Source organism: Petaurus breviceps, unplaced genomic scaffold (genome assembly GCF_028583685.1).
Source record: "Petaurus breviceps papuanus isolate PSGF00001 unplaced genomic scaffold, PetGlider_PUasm1.0 220, whole genome shotgun sequence".
Lineage (NCBI taxonomy): Eukaryota > Metazoa > Chordata > Mammalia > Diprotodontia > Petauridae > Petaurus > Petaurus breviceps.
The window spans coordinates 13,684,824-13,703,891 of record NW_027185876.1 but is presented as its reverse complement, the minus strand read 5'-3'; the positions used below and the strand labels follow the sequence as shown (position 1 = coordinate 13,703,891).

The window sequence follows — 19,068 nt, the reverse complement described above, 5'->3', positions numbered from 1 at the left end:
AGATAGATAGATAGATAGATAGATAAAAAGAAAAAAATTCTGGCAGTGTTTTCTTTCTCAATTTTTGAGAATAATTTATGGATTTGGGGCATTGATTGTTCTTTAAAAGTTTGACAGAATTCTCCTGTGCATCCACCAGTACTAGGAGATTTTTATCTTTGGTGGCACTTTCACAGGTAAATTAATTTCCTTTTCTGAGATTAGGTTACTTAAGATGTCCATTTGGGCTTCTGATAGTTTGGGTATTTTAGAGTTTTTAAAGTATTCCTCTTTTTTATGTTTTCACTTTTGTTAGCATGTTACTTTATAATATGCTCTGATTATTCTTTTTTTATTTCTTCTCATTTTGTTGTGATTTCACTTGCTCACTTATTTTGTTGATTTAATCTTCTGCTCTCTTTTGCCATACAACACAGGCTAGCCCTTGTAACACATAAGGCCTCCCCACATGTAGAATCTATTTGTTTTTCAAATTTCTTTCATAACTTGCCAACCTCCCCCCTTTCCTGTCTTCTCTCTATTGTTCTTTGTGCGGGACACTCCATTTTCTGACTTCAGGAATTTTCATTGTTTGTCCCCTATGCCTGGAATTCTCTTCCTCCTTATTTCTACCTCCCTGGCTTCCTTCAAGTCCCAGCCAAAATCCCACTCACACCCTTCTTCCATGTGGTATATATCAGGTTTTACCCAAAATACCTCCTCAGGCCAAGGGTCAGATTCTGCTCACTCTGAGGTGCATGATAACAGCTCTCCCGTTGAAGTATTACTTCCCAGAGGTCAGGTGTAGAGACTTCAGTCTACTGGACTTTGTTTTATAAAAACCAAGATTGGTTCCGGGAAAAGCAACCTGGTGATAGATAGGGTGGGGGAAGGGGAAATGTTGGTTTCCTTCCTCTTTTCTAATTCATTCTAAAAGCCTGAGTTAGATCATATCCTGTCCCAGGGAAGCAGTGGACAGTTCAGTTGGTCTGGTCTGTTTCATCCCAGCAGAATGTCTTTGACGCTATTGCCATTTTTGCTGCTTCTGGGTGAGTCACAGTTACTCTGATTGGGAGAGATGCAGGGTATCTTTGGTCTCTGGGACTAGCAGAGACTTTCTACAAGTACAGATAAGAACACTGGTCTCTTTGGGGGGTTGGTGGGATGGGAAAAGGGCTTCATCTTTGGCAGGATGGACATAATAGGGAAAGGGAGGGTGAGCTGTATGTCCCTGGGTCATAATGGCTCCCATTTAAATGAGACTTTAGGGTTTGCCAAGTATTATACATACATTACCTTATATGATGCTCACAATAACCCTGCAAATTTGGTGCTTTTATTGTCTCCTTTTTAAAAATGAAGAAAATAGGGTGGCTAGGTGGCAGAGTGAATAGAGCACCGGCCCTGGAGTCAGGAGAACTTGAGTTCAAATGCAGCCTCAGACACTTAATACAAAACTAGCTATATGACCTTGGGCAAGTCACTTAACTCCAATTGCCCTACCTTCCCCTCTCCAAAAAGCAAAAAAAGAAGAAGAAGAAGAAAATGGACCTTAGAGAGGTTAAATGAAATGCCTAGAGTCACATAGCTTGTCTTGGCAGGATTTGAATCTGACTTCCTAAATCCAAGTCCAGAGCTCTAGCTCTATCTACTATATCTGTGTAAAATAAAGCTGTTGGAGCAGAAAAATAACATATCTCCTAGAGATCTAAAATTATATTCTAACATTCTGGATCAAAATTCAGCGGTGTTGTTTGTTGTTGTTTTCTGTGCTTGAGGATCACAGCAGGTAGGCATAATCAAAGCAGACAGGTGGTGCAATGGAAATAGGGCTGAATTCAAATCCAGCTTCAGACATTTGCTAGCTGTGTGACCCCTAGGCAAGTCACTTAACCTCTATTTGCCTCAGTTTCCCCATATGTATAATGGGGACAATGACTTGCAGAATTTTTGTGAGGATCTAATGAGCTTGTATTCATCTAGCACTCAGCACAGTGCCTGACACATAGTAAGTCCTACATTATCGGCAAGGTGGACAGAGTTGAGGATGATGGGACAAGATACTAAAGGGAGGCAGGTTTCATTTCTCTATAAAACAGAATTCTTGGGGTGGCTAGATGGCACAATCACTAGAGCACTGACCCTGGAATCAGGAGACCTGTGTTCAAATTTGACCTCAGACACTTAAATCACTTACTAGCTGTGTGACCGTGGGCAAGTCACTTAACCCCAATTGCCCTGCCTTCCCCCCTCCAAAAATAACAAACAAAAAAATCAAAAAGAAAAAAAGCAGAATTCTTAAAGCAGCCTGGGCTAAACATGTTCCAGGTGTTCTGTGCTCCCCCCTGTGCCTTGTTAACTTCTTCTCTCTTTTCTCTTGTAGTTCTGACTGGCAGGAAAGCAGGTGAGTTTGCTCCTTTGTTTCTCAAAATAATAGAATTCTCAGAGCCTAGCAATTATAGAAAGTCGAAAAGTTTTCCATTAAATAAAGAATAGGATCAGCAATTTCTACTCTCAATAGGGTTTCACTTTCTGTTTTTCTGGTCAGATTCCCATTAGAGTCAACCTAGAAAGATGGTGCCCAAAGACCTTTTTCCCACATTTGTCCAAGTCTGGCTGTGGGTTATAAGTGAGAGCTCATTTGTATTCCAGAGAAGACTAAAGACCCTTTCCTTCTCTTCTCTCCACCACCAGAAAGTCTTTCTAAGTCAGTAGTGATCCTGTACCCACCATGGTTCAGTGTGCTCAAGAATGATCGTGTATCTCTGAGGTGTGAAGGGTCTGGCATCTCTGAAAACAGCTCCACCCTTTGGCTCCACAATGACACGATTATTCCCATTAAAATCCAAGACTATAACATCACAGCCTATAATATGACATACAGTGGGAAGTACCAATGCCAGAGAGGCCAGTCTGCTCTCAGTGACCCTGTGAGCCTTGAAGTCTTCCCAGGTGAGTGGGGCAGGGGACCTACAATTAACCAACCAATTTACTGCTAAGTTTCGAACTTGAATTTCTCTCACCATAAACAGACTCCACTCCTACTTACATGCTGAAGAATAGAGCTGAAAAAAAATTACACAAATAAACTTCCCTGATTTACCCATCCTCATGCCAACTACTAGTGTTCTCACCTATTAAAAAAAAGTAATTTTATTTATATATAATAATGTATAAAGTAAAATATGATAAATAAAATAATCATTTTATTTATATACAATATGGTTATGAATATACCATCCCCAACGCTAGTCACGAAAAATGAAATTGTACAGGTTTCCTACTTAAGCTCAGATTAGTGATATGTAAACAAGGTATTGGAAAACAACACACTGAGGCCATTTTTGTCTTCAGTAAGTACATTTCTTGGAGTCTGATTTCTCTCAGGTCTTCTCGAAACTGTGCATGTTTCTCCTTTTCACAAATAAAATTGTCCAAATCCAAAAGGGGCAGCATATCTTGCCTATACTTATTTGCATGTGGAAAATTTCTCCTCTATAGACAGCAAGCCCTTTAAAGGTGAGGCTTTCATTTTTATCTGTGTTTCCCTCTGTGCCTAACACACTGTCTGACCCATAGCAGGCATTCAATAAATGCTTGCTGATTGATCAAACAAATGACCCTGCCTTGCCAACTTCACAGACAAAGCAGATCTAGGCCATCAGACAGGAGATACCTGAGCTTCCCTCCTATCTCCCTCATCTTTCAAACCACCCTTCTTGCCTGACTCAGAGAAAAGGATTCAACACCCCCTTTCCAAAATTAACTCCATCACCTGTGCTCTTAATCACTACCCTTGAGGTATTACTCACTCACCATTTCTCTTACATCTTTAATGTCTCTTTCCATCAGATCTTTCTTCTCAACGTACAAACAAGCTAGTCCTGCCTGCCTTAAAATATTGTTTCCTAGAGTCTGCTATTCAATTAAACTATAATTCTTTCACTTTCCTTTCACCATAAAACTTCTCAGAAAAGTCATCTCTATTGCTATTCCTTTTAATCTCGAAGCACATAGTACAGTCATACCTCAACCTCTCTCCAATCTGGCTTCTGCACACAACACTTCAGTGAAATTGCTTAATTAAAGTTCTCCAGTAACTCTCTTGAGGTAAATTCATTCCCCTTTTCTCCTCTTTCTTCCGAATTTCTCTGCAGCATTTGGCTGTGTTGACCAACCCTTGTCTTTCTTGAAACTTTCCTTAATTTTAACTTCCATGAGATGCCATGATTATAATTTTGTGTCTGCCTCTTTCTTTTGGCCTGCTTCCTCTTTCCAACCCCTAAATGCAGATGATCCACTAGGATTTTTCTTTCTTCTCTTCTTTCATTCTCAATAAATGGGAATTTAGCCATTCTCAAGATTTCAATTAAAATCTCTATGTAGGTGACAATGCAATTCAATGGAGAGAATACTGGAGATAATCCCAAGACCAACCACTCTGTGACCTTGATCCCTTAATCTACTCTTTCTTATGGGAGCTGTCCCTTTGACATCTCTCTCTCCCTTTAATTTTTTCTAATATTTCCTTACCCATCGGCTCCCTCTTTGCTGAAGTCTCCTCACCCTTAAAAATCCCCTTAACCCTGCTATCCCTAACAAGCTATTCTGCATCTCTCTGCTCTTTCACAGCCAAAATATTAGATCCACAGGCATGGAACTTCACACAGCATGTGAGATGTGTTTGATGTATTGGTTGTTTTACTGAATTTTTTCTCTTCTTTCTTTAAATGAAAGTTCTTTGTTATAAGGGATGCTTTGCAGATATGGTGGAAGGGATACAGGCAGAAAACAAGGCAAAGTTAAAAACAAGAGACTAATGAAATCTTATTTGTTTTTTAAAGACAAACTGTCTCCTTTTGTCCACACTTTCTCATGTTACATCTGCTTCTCAAACACTTGCAGTTTCACTTCTCCCCATCATTTGACTGAAACTGCTCTTTCCAAAGTTACCAGTGATCTAACATAGTACCATGCAATGAGCCAGCATGGCAGCATGTGACAAATGTCAGAATAATGAGCTCATCCTTCCACCGAAGTTCACGATCTCTATTTCCCTCTGGGCCTTCATTTTTTCACTTCCAAACTAGGCTTGGATTAGACGGCTTCTCAGGGTCCTTCTAGACCTGTGATCTCTCTTTTTCTAAGTCCTCATCCTTCTTCACCTCTCCAGCACTGCACACTATTGTTCCCCCCATCCTTCTGGCTACTTCCTCCCCTCTTTCTTATCTTCCTCCTCGCTAACTGATTTTCTCAGGATCCTTGTTGAGCCCTGATGTTTGGGTGCATCCAAGGGCTGTGTTCTGTGCCCTCTTCTCTTCTCTCTCAGCACTCTCTGTCTCCAAGATCTCATCAGCTCCCGTGGGTTCATTCTATGCAGGTGTCTCCTAAACCTACACATTGTACCCTCAACTCCCTCCGCAGGTCTAGGTCCCACATGTCCATCTACCTGTTAGACGTCTCTACCTGGATGTATCAAAAACATCTCAAGCTCTACTGAATTCACTCATTTTGCCCCTAAACTCATCGCTCCTCCTAATTTCCCTGCTTCTGTCAAGGGCCTTACTGGGATTTGCAATGTCATCCTGGCCTCTTCAGTCTCCTCTCTCACCTCCTAAATCCAACCAGTTCTCTAGTCTTACTGATTCTAACTCCACACTTGTCCTTTTCCACTCACATGACTGTACCATCCTAGTTCAGGGGCTCCTAACGCCTCACCAGTTGTACTATTTATAGCCTACTAATTGGTGTCCATGCCTCCAGTCTCTCCTCTCTCCAATTCACCTTCCACATAGAGGCCAAGCTGATCTTCCAAAAAACAGAAGCCTGACCATGTTAGTCCACAGCTCAAGAAGCTTCAGTGGTTCCCCACTAACCTACAAAAATAAGGATAAAATAGGAACTCCCCTGCTTGGGAGTTTATAACAAACATATGTAGTCAAGCAAAACAAATCCACACTTTTGCCATGTTTGAAAGACAGCATCATAGATAGCATCATGCATTTATTTTTATTTCTATGTACTTTTTAGATCCTATGACCTTTTCACATGGTTGTTTATACTACCACCTTATTTAATCAGGAAGTCTCCAGGGACAACAAGGTTGTTTATAAAAGCTAGGTGCTGTCTCCTATAGCACCTAGTCAATACTATTGATTGACTGCCCCTCACCACCTGACATTCTTCTTTGTCCTGGAAGCTTACCATCTCTCCCCATCCCAGTCTAGAATGACTTGAGATTTTACTTTGAGTTGAGGCCTGCTAGATTCTTGGTCTCTGTTTATCTTTTCAGACTGGCTGGTACTCCAGACCTCTAAATTGGTTTATATGAAAGGGGAGCCCATGGTGCTGAGGTGCCACAGCTGGGAAAACAAATGCATCTCTAAAGTCACGTTCTATCAAAATGACAAAGGAAGGAAGTTTTTTCCACATAATTCCAACTTTTCCATCAGCCAAGTGAACAGTGATGACAGTGGAGATTATTTCTGTTCAGCAAACATAGGAAATAGGAAGGAGAAGTCAAGAGTGGTGAGAATTACTGTCCAAGGTGAGATACACCCAACCAGGGAAGAGTGAAGGGTTTGGGGCTTTGAGGGAAGGGGACTTTGGAGAATGGATCTGCAGAGGGTTAATGATTGTTTTGGGTACTTCAGATCACTGTGAATTTCCTTTCTTGCTACCAACACAAAGGCTGAAAGTATCTACCTTCCCTGCCTATTTTATTTGTGCCTATGTTCCACAGAAGACTTTTTGGGAAGTGGGATATCATTCATTCAGATGTGACTGCAAAGGAACAGAAGTTATACCTCTCCCTTCATTCCCCAACTCTGGATTCTACCATCGAAAGGAATAATGTCACCTTCCAATATAACCCACTCCATCTTTTAGAATCCTGAGGCCCAATGCTCCCTGACTCAACCATGCTGCCAATCATTTGGACCAGCACAACACTTTAATATGAATCCTTGCAACTTACCCCCCTCCCCATTTCCACTGGTAAATGACTGGGTATCTGGCCCTTCTGATCAAATCCTGAATTCCTGAATCCCCAGAAAGACCAATCAGAGTTCATCTTTTGAGACTGCAGGCCCAGGCAAGAGCTCCTTCCATTATATGGGGTAAAGAAGAAAATATTATATGGGGCTAGAAGATCAAGGAATTTGATCCAGAACTTATAGTAATAATAATATTATTATAATAAATAATAGCAATAATAATGGTAATAATAATAATAATAATAACTGGTATCAGCTATTCCAAAATTCAGTTGTAACAGGAGTATGGTAGAGGTGTAGTACCTCAGTCTTACTATTCTCTCTCTGTCTCTCTCTCTCTCTCCGTCCCTCCCTCTCCCTCTCTCCTTCCCTCCCTCTTTCTCTTTCTGGGCTAGGAGAGACCCTCATAGTACCTCTTGGCTGAGACCTTTAGCATCAGGTCACCTTAGGGATCCAAACAGTCTTCCCCCTGAGGATCTCACAGTATCCTTCCCCGGACCCAAGGACAAATGACTTCCTTTTCTTTCTTTCTTCTTTAGGAAGCAAGTGTTTGATGGATATTTGTTGACTTTATTTGTTGATTCCACAGGATTCTAATGGTTCTTCCTCTTGCCTCTTACTTTTGTACAAATGTAGATCCAAGTCCATCCATTTCCTTATCTTCTAGAATCTGGTACTACATCCTTTTCTACCTTGTGATGGGAATTCTGTTTGTAGTGGACACTGGTCTGTACTTCATACTTCAGAGAGAGGTCAATGGTCCAAAGAAGAACACAAGGCGCCCTCTAACCAGATGGCGTTAGAAACCTGAGGATGACCGATTCATCAGCCTGTAGAATGCCTGAAGTCTTGACATGGCAGCGACCCAGTCATCTCTGTCTACTTCCTCATCTCCTGGTCATCATCCTTCTTAGTCCATTCCTGAGGGCAGCAGTGAGTGACTCCTGTCAAGCTTGGAATGAGGACTCTTCCCTACCCCTGACCTCCTGTATCTTTAGTAGTCAGCTCCAGTTACCACCCTTCTCATGGCTGAGTTTCTAGGAGCTCAGGGCTGCACTGTTACTGACTCCTAGACACAGAAGGACACTATAAATATATAAAATTGTTTTATTAGTATTTTATGAAATATTATTATTTTAGTATATAAGCAAATAAATTTGTAGAACAGTAACAATTGAACATTTTGGCTGCATATGTCATACATGAGTTGAAGGTAGTTCTACCTATCTGTCTTGGAAGGTGGTTGATACTGGGGGTTTGAAGAGAGATGAAAGATTAAAAAAAGAATTGTGAAAGGAAAGGTAAAACAGTTGAATAAGAGACTGAGCCAAAGGATCCTGCAGGTATTCTAAGACCCAGTGACTAGGCCACCTCATCCATCAGAAAAAGATTATGTCTATACTTTCTCCCCTATAGTGGAGAAGAGGGGGACTACATGGATAGAATGTTGTATACGTGACAGACAAGGTTTCTTTATAAGATATTTTTATTTGATTGCTTTTCTTCTTTACAAGGTAGGAAAATGACTAACATTTTAAGACAAAATACATTAACAATAGAAAATAGATTTTTAAAAGCATGTAACTTATCTGATTTCCAACTTAGTTATGCTGCTTAACCCTACTGGAGATTGCCATATTCCTGGCTTGACTTCAACCCCAATACCATCTCCTTTCAAAGGAGTCTCCCAACATCCCCTTTCAATCCATTTAGTCAACAGATATTTATTTGTAATCCCTGAGTGTAAGGCACTATAATAATCACCTATGGAGATGCAAAAATGAGACCTTATCCATAACCCTACAGGTTGATGATGTCACAATGTCCATTAGGTACTGAGAATTTCAACCAGATTTTAGGATGTTAAAGAATATGGGTGGTTCAGGAAGTGTGATAGTAATGGCAATTAAAGATTCCCCTGTATTGGCTTGGTTTTCAAATTGATTGTGTTAAAACCCAGAGTTTGTTAATCCCACCTGTGGGATGGGCTTGTTGATGTGAAAAGAAAGTCCTGAATTGGGAGGAGCTGGTGACGTAGATTTGGAGAGACACTGGGGAGAGGCGCAAGATCTTTTTTGGAAGCAGCACCTCGTGGAGAGAGAGAGAGACTAAGAGGATTGCTGGTGGCCGCTTTGAATTGCCCTGGACTTTTGAGACCTGCCCCCTGAGCTGCCAAGGACTGAGGAGACATGGCTGTTTTGCTGGTACTTTGTCTGTCTGTTTTGATGTTATTTTGCCAGATTTGTCCACTGGTGAAAGACTGTCCTGTTGAAGAAGTCCTGGAACCTGGCATTTGGTTAAGAAGGCCTGAGACTGTCCTGCAGACAGAGAGTGAATACTGTCCACTGGTGAGGGACAGTACTGTTGTTGCAGGGGTCTGGAGACTGTCCTGCAGACAGAATGAATACTGTCCACTGGTGAGGGACAGTACTGTTGTTGCAGGGGTCTGGGAGCCTTTCTGTTGGTTCAGAAGCCCTGAAGAAGGATTTTCTTGTTGTATGTTTACAGAAATCCTGGGAGAGGGCTTTGCTAATGTGTTCAGGGGTTCTAGGGCTGTTCTACAGACAGAGGATAAATTCATGAAGGGACTGGCAATGTATCTTATGGCCTTGCTAAGCCTTGTCTCCCCAGGAACTAAGATTGCTGAGAACTTGCCTCCTGTCAAGATGAAGAAAAGACCTCCATTTGGGTATTAAGTGCTGTGTTTAGACTTGATGTAACTCTGGGGTAGATTCAATTGTGATCCAGGGGTGGGGAACTTTTGACCTTTTTGTGTTCTATGGTTGAGCAAATGAATGTATTTTACTTATGTTTGGAAACTAATCTCCATTTGAGAAGAGGGGCTTTGTGGTGGACTTAATTAAGGTATAGCCTAGGGGTGGAGAAGTATTTGGAACAGAGACTTTGTAATTGATTGAATGATTGGAAAGTCCTGGGGTGGGGTAGGCCTTGGAGATTATTTAATCACACTTAGTAAATGCTGTATTTTGAATGATGTCATGTTTTGATCTTCTCTGTTCTGGGTTTGTTACTGAATAAAATAGAGAGCACCTATGCTGGTATTTTGAACCTGGGAAGTTGCCTTTCCTTGGCATTACATTACAGGAAGCAGAGTCAGTGGACTTACCCTGCTACTTTGAGAAGTTCACCAGTAAATAGGAGAAAAGCTAAAGGAGAGAATAAGCGTTTATTAAGTGCCTACTATGCGTCAAGCACCATGCTAAATGTTTGACAAATGTCTCATTTGATTCTCACAACAATCCTGGAGAGTTAGGAATTATTATTATGCCCCTTCTGCAAATGAAGAAAGTGAGACAGACAAAGGTTCATTGACTTTCTTAAGGTCAAATTTGAGCTCAGTTCCTCTTCACTCCAAGCTCACTGCTCTATCCACCAGAGCACATGGTTGCCTTTAGGTGAGAAGCTAGAGGGTCAAGTAGAGTAGAGCATAAGGTTTTTGTTTTAGTTTTAAGAGGCGGAAAAGCCACATGTGCTTGAAAGCAAAAGAAAAGGAGCCAGTAAAAGGAAAGGGATTACAGACATTTGGAGTAGAGCAAATAATTGAAAGGAGAGAGTTGTTGGAGAAGGTAGGAGGGAACAAGCTTAACCTTAGAACTGAACAGGAAACTCCAAGGCAAATGTTTCAGTGAAGTTAAAAACAGAAAGAAAGGTCAAATTGACACCAAAATATTCATCACAAGACTTTCTAGGAGAGGAAACAGCTGGAAACAAAGAAGAGGCCTATATATAATAAGGGAATGTTAAACTAAATGAAATTTTGCCACAAAAATAATGAATTCAGAGAAGCTTTAAGAAGACATTTCAATATGAACTGATGCAGAATGAAATAAACCAAATTTATATATATGTCTATGCATATCTGTATGCAGAGACACACCCATATATGTATATATGGATGTGTATGAGCATGGATGAAGATGCTTTAACTGATCCCAGTTTGCCTGCCACATGTTTGGGAGGAGTGAATGAACAGCCAGAACCATCAGCCTTTTTAAAAGGCTTGAGGAAGCTCTCACTGTTTCTGCTTCATTTGTATCTGGGAGGAGCAAGGTGACTCCTTTCCTTACAGCATATAGTGAGACCAAGTAAAAAGGAGGAAGGCTTTTTGTCCCTCTGAGAAATGGAATGTCCTTTATATAAACTGATGCTGAGTGAGGAGAGCAGAACCAGGATAACTTTGTACACAATTACAGACATATCGTATCTGTGATGACTGACTTTGATAGACTGGGCTCCTCTCAGCAATGCAAGGGTATAAGACAACTCCAAAGGATTCATAATGGAAAGGGCCATCCACATCCAGAGAAAGAACTACAGAGTCTGAATGCAGATTGAAGCAAACTCCTTGCTCCCTCTTTTGTGTTTTGTTTTGTCCATTCCTTGTCATTGTTCACTCCATTGATTATAACTCTTCCTTACTGCTTTACTAATGTTTAATGCAAAGGTACTGGTGGAACGATATCAGACTGCATGCTGCCATTGGGGGCGGGGAGGGGAGGGGGAAGAGGGAGGCGAAAGAAAATTTGGAACTCCAGGGATTGTGGAACTGAAGGTTGTAAACTAAAAGTAAATAAATACATTTTTTTTTAATGCTGGAGGAAAAAAAAGAAATGGAATGTCCTTGGCCTGTTTATTCTTTTCCATTCTAGGTTCAGAGGGAAAAGCCTCCAATCTGGGTTAAGAATTTGAGTTTCACCAATCCAGTCCAGATGTTGCAGCCAGCACAGTGTCAATGACATGAGGAACAAGGGACAAGGAACTTCTTTGGGAGAAGCCTTCCTGGCCCTGGCCCATAGGGAGGACTCACCTGGCAGTGATTTTGGCCTTCAATTAAACTGGATGGGACTGATGCTATGTAAGAACTGAGCTCATTCAGTTGTCAGCTACTACCTTGGTGTGGAAAGCACTGCCTTAATTCTATTGTCTTGCTGCACCATCTCTTTAATGCTTCCTTGTAGTATGGAAAAATTATTCAGCACACTGCATTTTGTACACAAATTGGTCAAAGACAATTTTTTAATTAAACTATTCCAAGCCTGAGCAGCTCTCTTCAGAGGCAACTAAGTGGTGCCATAGTACAGAGGGCAGGGCCTGAAGTAAGGTAGACTTGAGTTCATATTGAACCTGAGAAACCTAATAGCTGTATGTCCCTGGGCAAGTCACTTAGCTTCAGCCTCAGTTTCTGTAACTCTAAAATGGGGATTAAATGGCACCTACCATACAGGTTGTTGTGAACATCAAATCATGTAATATTTGTAAAATGCTTAGCACAGTGCCTGGTACGTAGTAAGTACTTATTAAATGTGTGTTCCTTTCCCTTCCTTGCTGAGAGAAAGAGAAAATCAAGAGACAAAGATCTATCTTTCCTCTGAACATCTATCCCTGACACAGACAATATTCACTCACAATTTAAAATATTTTCCCCCAAAGACAAAATTCCACAATAAGACAAAACATAGATACATAAATTCAGAGCAGGACTTAGTTTAAGAAATGAGAAAGAAATGTTGATTAGGATTCTTCATTTTAGTGGAACCAAGGACTTCAGAATAAAATACTATCCAGATAAAATTTTGTGATATATAGCCTAAAGAGGCAACAGGTTATGGGGGAAGGGAGTCTTAGTATGTTTCCCCACAAGTTAAGTCATACAGCCTTCTGTTTTGTGACAATCCTGTGGCATGAGGAAGTCCCTCATAGGAGGACTTAGGGTTCCCATTAACCCTTGCTTTCTAAGACTAGGTTCACATAGTCATACTCCTCCAATGTAGGTTCAGTTGTCAATAGGTTAAGTCCTTGTCTGGGTACCCAATATATGTCTAAAGAGATGCCCGTGGGCCAGCCAGAGATATCAGGGGAAACGACCTGTTAAAGTTTGGTTGCTGAGAATAATATGTAAAACAATGGTACTCAGTTCAAAGGGGAGAGAGAGAAAGGGACTTGATTTACAATTCACACATGCTAACATAGGGTATAAGTCCCATAAGAGTGTCATTGCTTCGGGGAGTCTGGAGACATGAGTCCATTCAGCAAGAAGGGCATGCTCTGGTAAGAAGAATGTTCCCCCTAGAGAGAACGGTGTGCTCCAGCTGAGAGTGGAGTTCTTATACTCTAATTTTGGATGTTGCCCCTGGAGCTGACCTATTTGTATATAGGGGCCAGGAAAAAATATTATTGGGGGGGGGGGTGCATGTCAAAGAGAAAAATGAACTGGTAGTGAACAAAATATTCTTTTTGGGCACACAACTATGCTAGCCTTAGAAAAATATTATTTTCAGTACTTTTACACATGTATGTTATATAAGCTTACAGTTTCTGTTAAGGGGACACTGTCTTTCTGGCCTCAAGACCATCAGGCCTACTCTTATGACAATGCTTTCCATGCATAGATTCTATAAGCTGTAGCCTCTGTTAAGGGGACACTGTTATAGAGGTCTCAAGTCTACCAGGCTTAGCTTATAATACTTTCACACACAAACACACATACACACACACACACAGCCTATTCCTTTCAGCATTGTCTGGCTCCCCTAATTCTTCTGTGAAGTTCCTTTAGTCTGGGCAATAAACCATACAGCAAGCCCCCAAATCTCTCACTTCTCATTTTCCTAATCTGTTAGATGAAGGGGTTAGATTAGATGACCTCTAAATTCTCTTTAATCTCTCAATCTATCCTCTTCAATGGTTCCCCAATACTCCAAAACTGTTCACCTCATCCATGGGACTAACCCCTCAAGGTCTGGTGATAAGCAGACAAAAATCCAAACAGGAAAAAAAGAGGGAGAGAATAAAAAAACAAGAAGGCAGAGAAAAAGAAGGAATGAGGAAGTGAGACAAGGGATAGAGACACAGAGAAAGAAAAGAAGGAAGAACCCAGGCTCTGAGAGAGACAAACCCTGGAACATAGCTTAACTCTTTCTCTAGAGGAGCTCCAGAATAGAAACTTTAGCCCAACCTATTTGGAGAGGAAAAACACACTAGGAAGTAATTTTCAGTTAGGAATTGATTAACTAGTGTGCTAGTGACTTGGATCTATGTAACTTAAAGGAATGTATCAAGTGAATAAGAATACTATAGAATAATAATAATAGCTAAAGTTTATGTAGCTGTGTGCCAGGAATGGACTAAATGCTTTACAATTGTTATCTCATTTGGTCCTCACAACAAATTATCCCCATTTTACAGGTGAGAAAACTAAATCAAGCAGAGGTTAAATGACTTGTCCGTGGTCATATATCTAGTAAGTCCCCGAGGCTGGATCTGAACTCAGATCTTCCTGACTCCAGGCTCTAATCCCCAGTCCCCATTTTGCAAATTTGTCCCAGGCCAAGAAAAATGCAGTTCACCCTTGAGCTGCCTAGCAGAAAGCTTTTCTTATAACAGGACATAGATTTAAATCTAAAAGAGACTTCAGTAATCCAATTGCCTTACTTTACCGATGTGGAAATTGAAGCCCAGGAAAGAGAAGCAAGCAACCTGTCCAAGATCACACAGGTAGCAAGCATCAAAGATAGAATCAAATAATAGACCTTCTAGTTCCAGAAGGTTTTTTGAAGAACTTGAATGGGGAAAAAAATTACATATTTATCCTCACTAATCTCTCACTGAAATTTAGCACCTCTTAAATTATTAATTAAAAAAAAAAACATCATTTGGAGAGTCTACAGGATTCACCACATTGCCAAAGTGGCCCATGACACAGAAAGGTTGAGAACTCCTATTCCAATTTTTTTTAATTGTAAGGAGACAATTGCCCCATTTAAGGGAATTAAAATGTCCAACTTCAGACTTGTTGATATCAAAGGTGTTATGATAAGAGCTGTCAGGTGCAACAGGGGAATTGCTGTCAATAATCTCTGGAGTACTATTGCCTTGGCAATGTCACTTCTATCAACGAAGATATACACACACACACACATATATACACACGTATATGTATGTAGATAGATAGAGAGATAGAAAGACTGGGTATATAGATATATATGCTGGAAATGTTTGCCTGCTGGCTTAAGGCAAAGGATTCCTAGAGCTCTTTCTTTCATGATCTCCTTAGAGAGTTTGTCCTGACCCATGATTTACCAGATCAGACTTTGGTTGTCCAGCTAACCTCTCCCATTCTAAGAGAAGAAACTGCACAAAAGAGAGAACACCAACCCAAGAGGTCCATGAGAAAGTGGGAGAAGGGTAGCAACTACCACAAGAAGTAGGGAAACTGGAGAAAGGGGAGTCCACAGAAGCAGCTCTGAGCACACTGTGGACATCAGCAGGAGATCAGTAGGGCTTGACTCCAAGACTGGGGTTTTGGGTCAGATGGTGAGTGAAGTCTGTCTAGATAGTTGCTGTATCACTGAAGTGCCCCTGGACTACAGACCCATTGTGATGACTTCTCCATTTCCCTTCTCTCCTTTCTTTCCCTCCCTCCCAAAGGGCATGTGCCTGTTTCCAAAATTTATGGATTTCTTAGAAGTTTATTTACTTTTCTTCTGACTTTTTCTTTCAATATGGCTATTATGATAAACGAAGTTAAGCATTGCATTACATATATATGTACATACACATATAAATATACATATGCATACATGGGTCTATATCTGTATCTACACACATCCTTTCTCAATGCAGCATAAGTCCATGAGGGAGCACCTGAGAGGGCAGAGAAAGAAATGTACATTTTTGGTATTGTGTCAAAACAGCTCTTTTGCTAGGGGCTCAGAGCTGATTTGATGTGTCATTGTAATTTTGATATATTGAGTGAGGTGGGGGTGGGGAGAGGGTCATGTGTTCCCAAATCCACATATGAGTGTTCTGGGGTTATTTAGAGGGTTAGCTGACTGGATCAGACAGTTGGGTCAATGATACCTTAGAAAGGGAATGACAAGTTGGCTGATGTTCTTTCTTTTTCCCATACTTGATTTGAAATTAAAACCCCTGTCAGAGGGAGTAGGTGAAGAGACAGTTATGCCCCAGGAGAAGAGAAGCCCTGACCATACAGGGTCGAGGTACACAGAGTGTTCTCACCTACAAGTCACAGCACCACACCCTTGCTAAAGATATAAGGGCTAGAAGACTGAAAATGAATAAATGCCATCCAGATTTTCAAAAGAGAAGAAGGAAGGTGGCCTAGTAACTCTCATATCCATTCCAGGAAAAAAAAGTATTCTAGAATGGATTACTAAACACATAATTTTTGAGAATTTAGAGGAGAATGTGATGATCACAAAGATCCAGCATAGGTTCATCAAGAATGAGTGATGCCAGATTGACTAACAGAAGGAGGCCTCTGTTTCAGGTACTGCTTTCAGAGAGGAGCATTTACATAAGCATTCTGAAGACATGGAACCCACAGCTAAGTCCAACAGCAGCCTGTTTTTTCACTCTGGCCTTCTCCAGTGATAATATTTCCACTCCCATAGCCCTAGTCAAAGGACTAATGGTATCTTTGAGCCTTTCTAGTTCACTGTTGACCCAACTGTCTGATCAAGTCAGCTAAACCTCTAGACAGCCCCAGAACACTCATACATGGGTTATGAATCACATGACCTCCTACTCTCAATATATCATGGCTAAACTGACTCACTAAATCAAAAGATTGTCCTCAAATCTCTCTTGTACACAAATACCTCTTCTCTATGCTCTCCCTCTGCAGGCTCCCATTGGTCTAGTTTTAAACCACCAGCATCCTAGCTGATACTGGGTTCATACTGAAATGCAGTATCTAATTACCAACATCCTGATGTCCCACAGGCATGCCAAGCTCAACATATCCAAAGATGGAGATCCTTATATTTCTCCCCCTCAAATGCTTCCCTAAACTTTTCTATTTCTACTAAAGTCACCACTATCCTTCTAGCTAACCAAGTCTACCACCTAGGAGTCATTCTTGACTCTTCTTTCTTTCTCTCTCCTCATATTCAATTAGTTGCATCTCTAACTCCATTTTACTCCTTCCCTTCAGTTACATGACTAACACCCTAGTTTGCGTCTTCATTACATCTCAGCTGGGCTATTTTAGGACTCTCCTAAATTGGTCTTTCTGCTGATCCCTCCGTCCTAATTGTTCTCTCTCCTCTCTCCCCCTTCATCCTCCACATAACTGCAAAATTAATCATTCTAAAATAGAAGTCTGACCATCTACTTAAATCCCTCTTTAGTGCTTGCTGAATGCAGCTGACTATGCTAACTTGATTCCACATCTTCGAATCGCATGAGGGCAATCGAAACTAGTTGAAAGGAGAACTCTCAAAACCAGCTAAAAAAAAGAAAGGAGCCCCAATTCTGACCAGATCTTACCACTTCCCAGTCTTCCCCAGCTTTTTCAAGACTTTCTTTCGGTTGTTATGCAAAAAAACTTATGTGACAGTTTCTCCATGCAGTGTTTACCTGTGGGACTTCCTCACTGTTAAAGTGTATTTAGCCTGCTTCCCTCTGGCCCTTTTGGGCACTACAGTACTTTGCTGCTGCATGGTGGCCCTCTTTTGCAATCCCCTTGTCTCTATTAAAGAACCTAGTTTTTACTAGGTTGACATGACTTGTGAGTCATTGTGTTTCTGTGATTTACCTTTAGGATTAAATTTTAAATGTATATATACACACATATATCAGTATATCAGCTTGGAAATTATAATTCTCAACACCTTGGCATAAGAGAGATAAATTAAAGATACCATTCACTTACTGGAACTGGGGGTACAAAATAGGGACTTGGTCACAAGGGACGAAGAGCTAGTTCCTAGGATAATGTCAGAATTGTGCCAGAAGCATAAGAAGTCACTTTGCTATGAGTCTAGAAGGCCCTATGTTTCTCTACTACAATATTGTATGAGGATGTGGCTTCTACTTGTATTAAGACATTGCATAGACTTTGCACAAACTGATCTTATCAGTTTTCCTTACACAAATGTCCTTTTCTGCCCCTTTCAGTAGCCTCAAACATCCAAATACAAAGAAATAGTAACCTAGTGGTCATAGTTAAGTTGCAAGCAGGGGTGAGTATTCACGTTGAACTCATCATAGATTTGTCCAAATTGTCTTCCAAAACACAATGTTGCTGGCCTCACAAGCAACAAACCAAAACCCGATGGCAGAGGTTGCATTCAACCACCTCACGAACCACTCCTGCTGCAAGTATCTTACTTCTTGTACAGCTTTGCAACTGACCACCTACCTAGAATATGCATAGTGGTTTTTGCTTTTTATTTTTCTTTTTTTCTCAAGGAAGAGGGCAAGATGGAAGAAAGAGAAAGCCGATTTTAATGTATTTTTAAAATAGCGATCTGAAACGTGGCATGTTCTACTTTGTTCCCAAAATGTCGGTAATGTATATACATAAAAAAAGTAGAAAGTGACCCCAAAAGAGAATGTCAGTTTCTGGAGGGCAGGGGCTTTCTTTTTGTTTCTATTTGTATCTCCAGGGCGTGACAGTCATAATAAGCCCTTAATAAATACTTGTTGCCTTGTCTTTACTTCAGCTGGCTTAAATTTTCAGCCTACAATAAAGGGTGTTTTTCTTTTTTTAATTATAAAAATATTTTTAAATTAGCAAAGAATTTATTTTCTCTTCCTCCTCCCTTGGAAAACACAAAAACAGAACTCTTGGAACAAATATACAAACATACATAGTCAAACACCATCGAGCACCATATTGGACGTGTCCAAAACTGTATGTGTCGTTTTGCATATTTAATCAAGGAATGCTTTCAATGGGAGACAAGTAAAGTGTTCGAAAAAACAGGTGCAGCCACGGAACAGATACCCTGGTTTGGGGCTTTTCCCCAAAGAAAAAGCTAGAGTTCCACCAGGATGCTTCGGAGGCCGGGAAGGATGGAGATGCAGTGAGTGGTCTTGGGTATCGAGGACAGGGATCCCTGTGGGATTCCAAGAAGACACCAGGAAGAAAGGTCTATGGCAAGACTGGAGAGTGGTTTATTTAGTAAAGGTAACAAGAGATTAGAGCTGGAGTACTCAATCCCAGTTCCTGAAGTTAAAAAAGGGGAATATCCCGTCCCTGGGTGGGCTCGAACCACCAACCTTTCGGTTAACAGCCGAACGCGCTAACCGATTGCGCCACAGAGAC

The 19,068-nt window shown here is 40.8% G+C and overlaps 1 protein-coding gene and 1 non-coding gene across 2 annotated transcripts; one reads left to right on the top strand and one right to left on the bottom strand.

Moving 5' to 3' along the window:
• Positions 1–925: 925 nt before the first annotated feature.
• Positions 926–11,583, top strand: LOC138166191 (low affinity immunoglobulin gamma Fc region receptor III-like). The gene is made up of 5 exons (XM_069094627.1): positions 926–1,028; positions 2,363–2,383; positions 2,674–2,931; positions 6,272–6,526; positions 7,611–11,583. Exons 1-5 carry the CDS (start codon positions 992–994, stop codon positions 7,775–7,777), a joined length of 738 nt encoding a protein of 245 aa, XP_068950728.1. The 5' UTR covers positions 926–991; the 3' UTR covers positions 7,778–11,583.
• A 7,411-nt stretch (positions 11,584–18,994) lies between these two features.
• TRNAN-GUU (transfer RNA asparagine (anticodon GUU)) lies at positions 18,995–19,068 on the bottom strand. Its single transcript has one exon. It is a non-coding gene; the product is annotated as a tRNA-Asn (tRNA).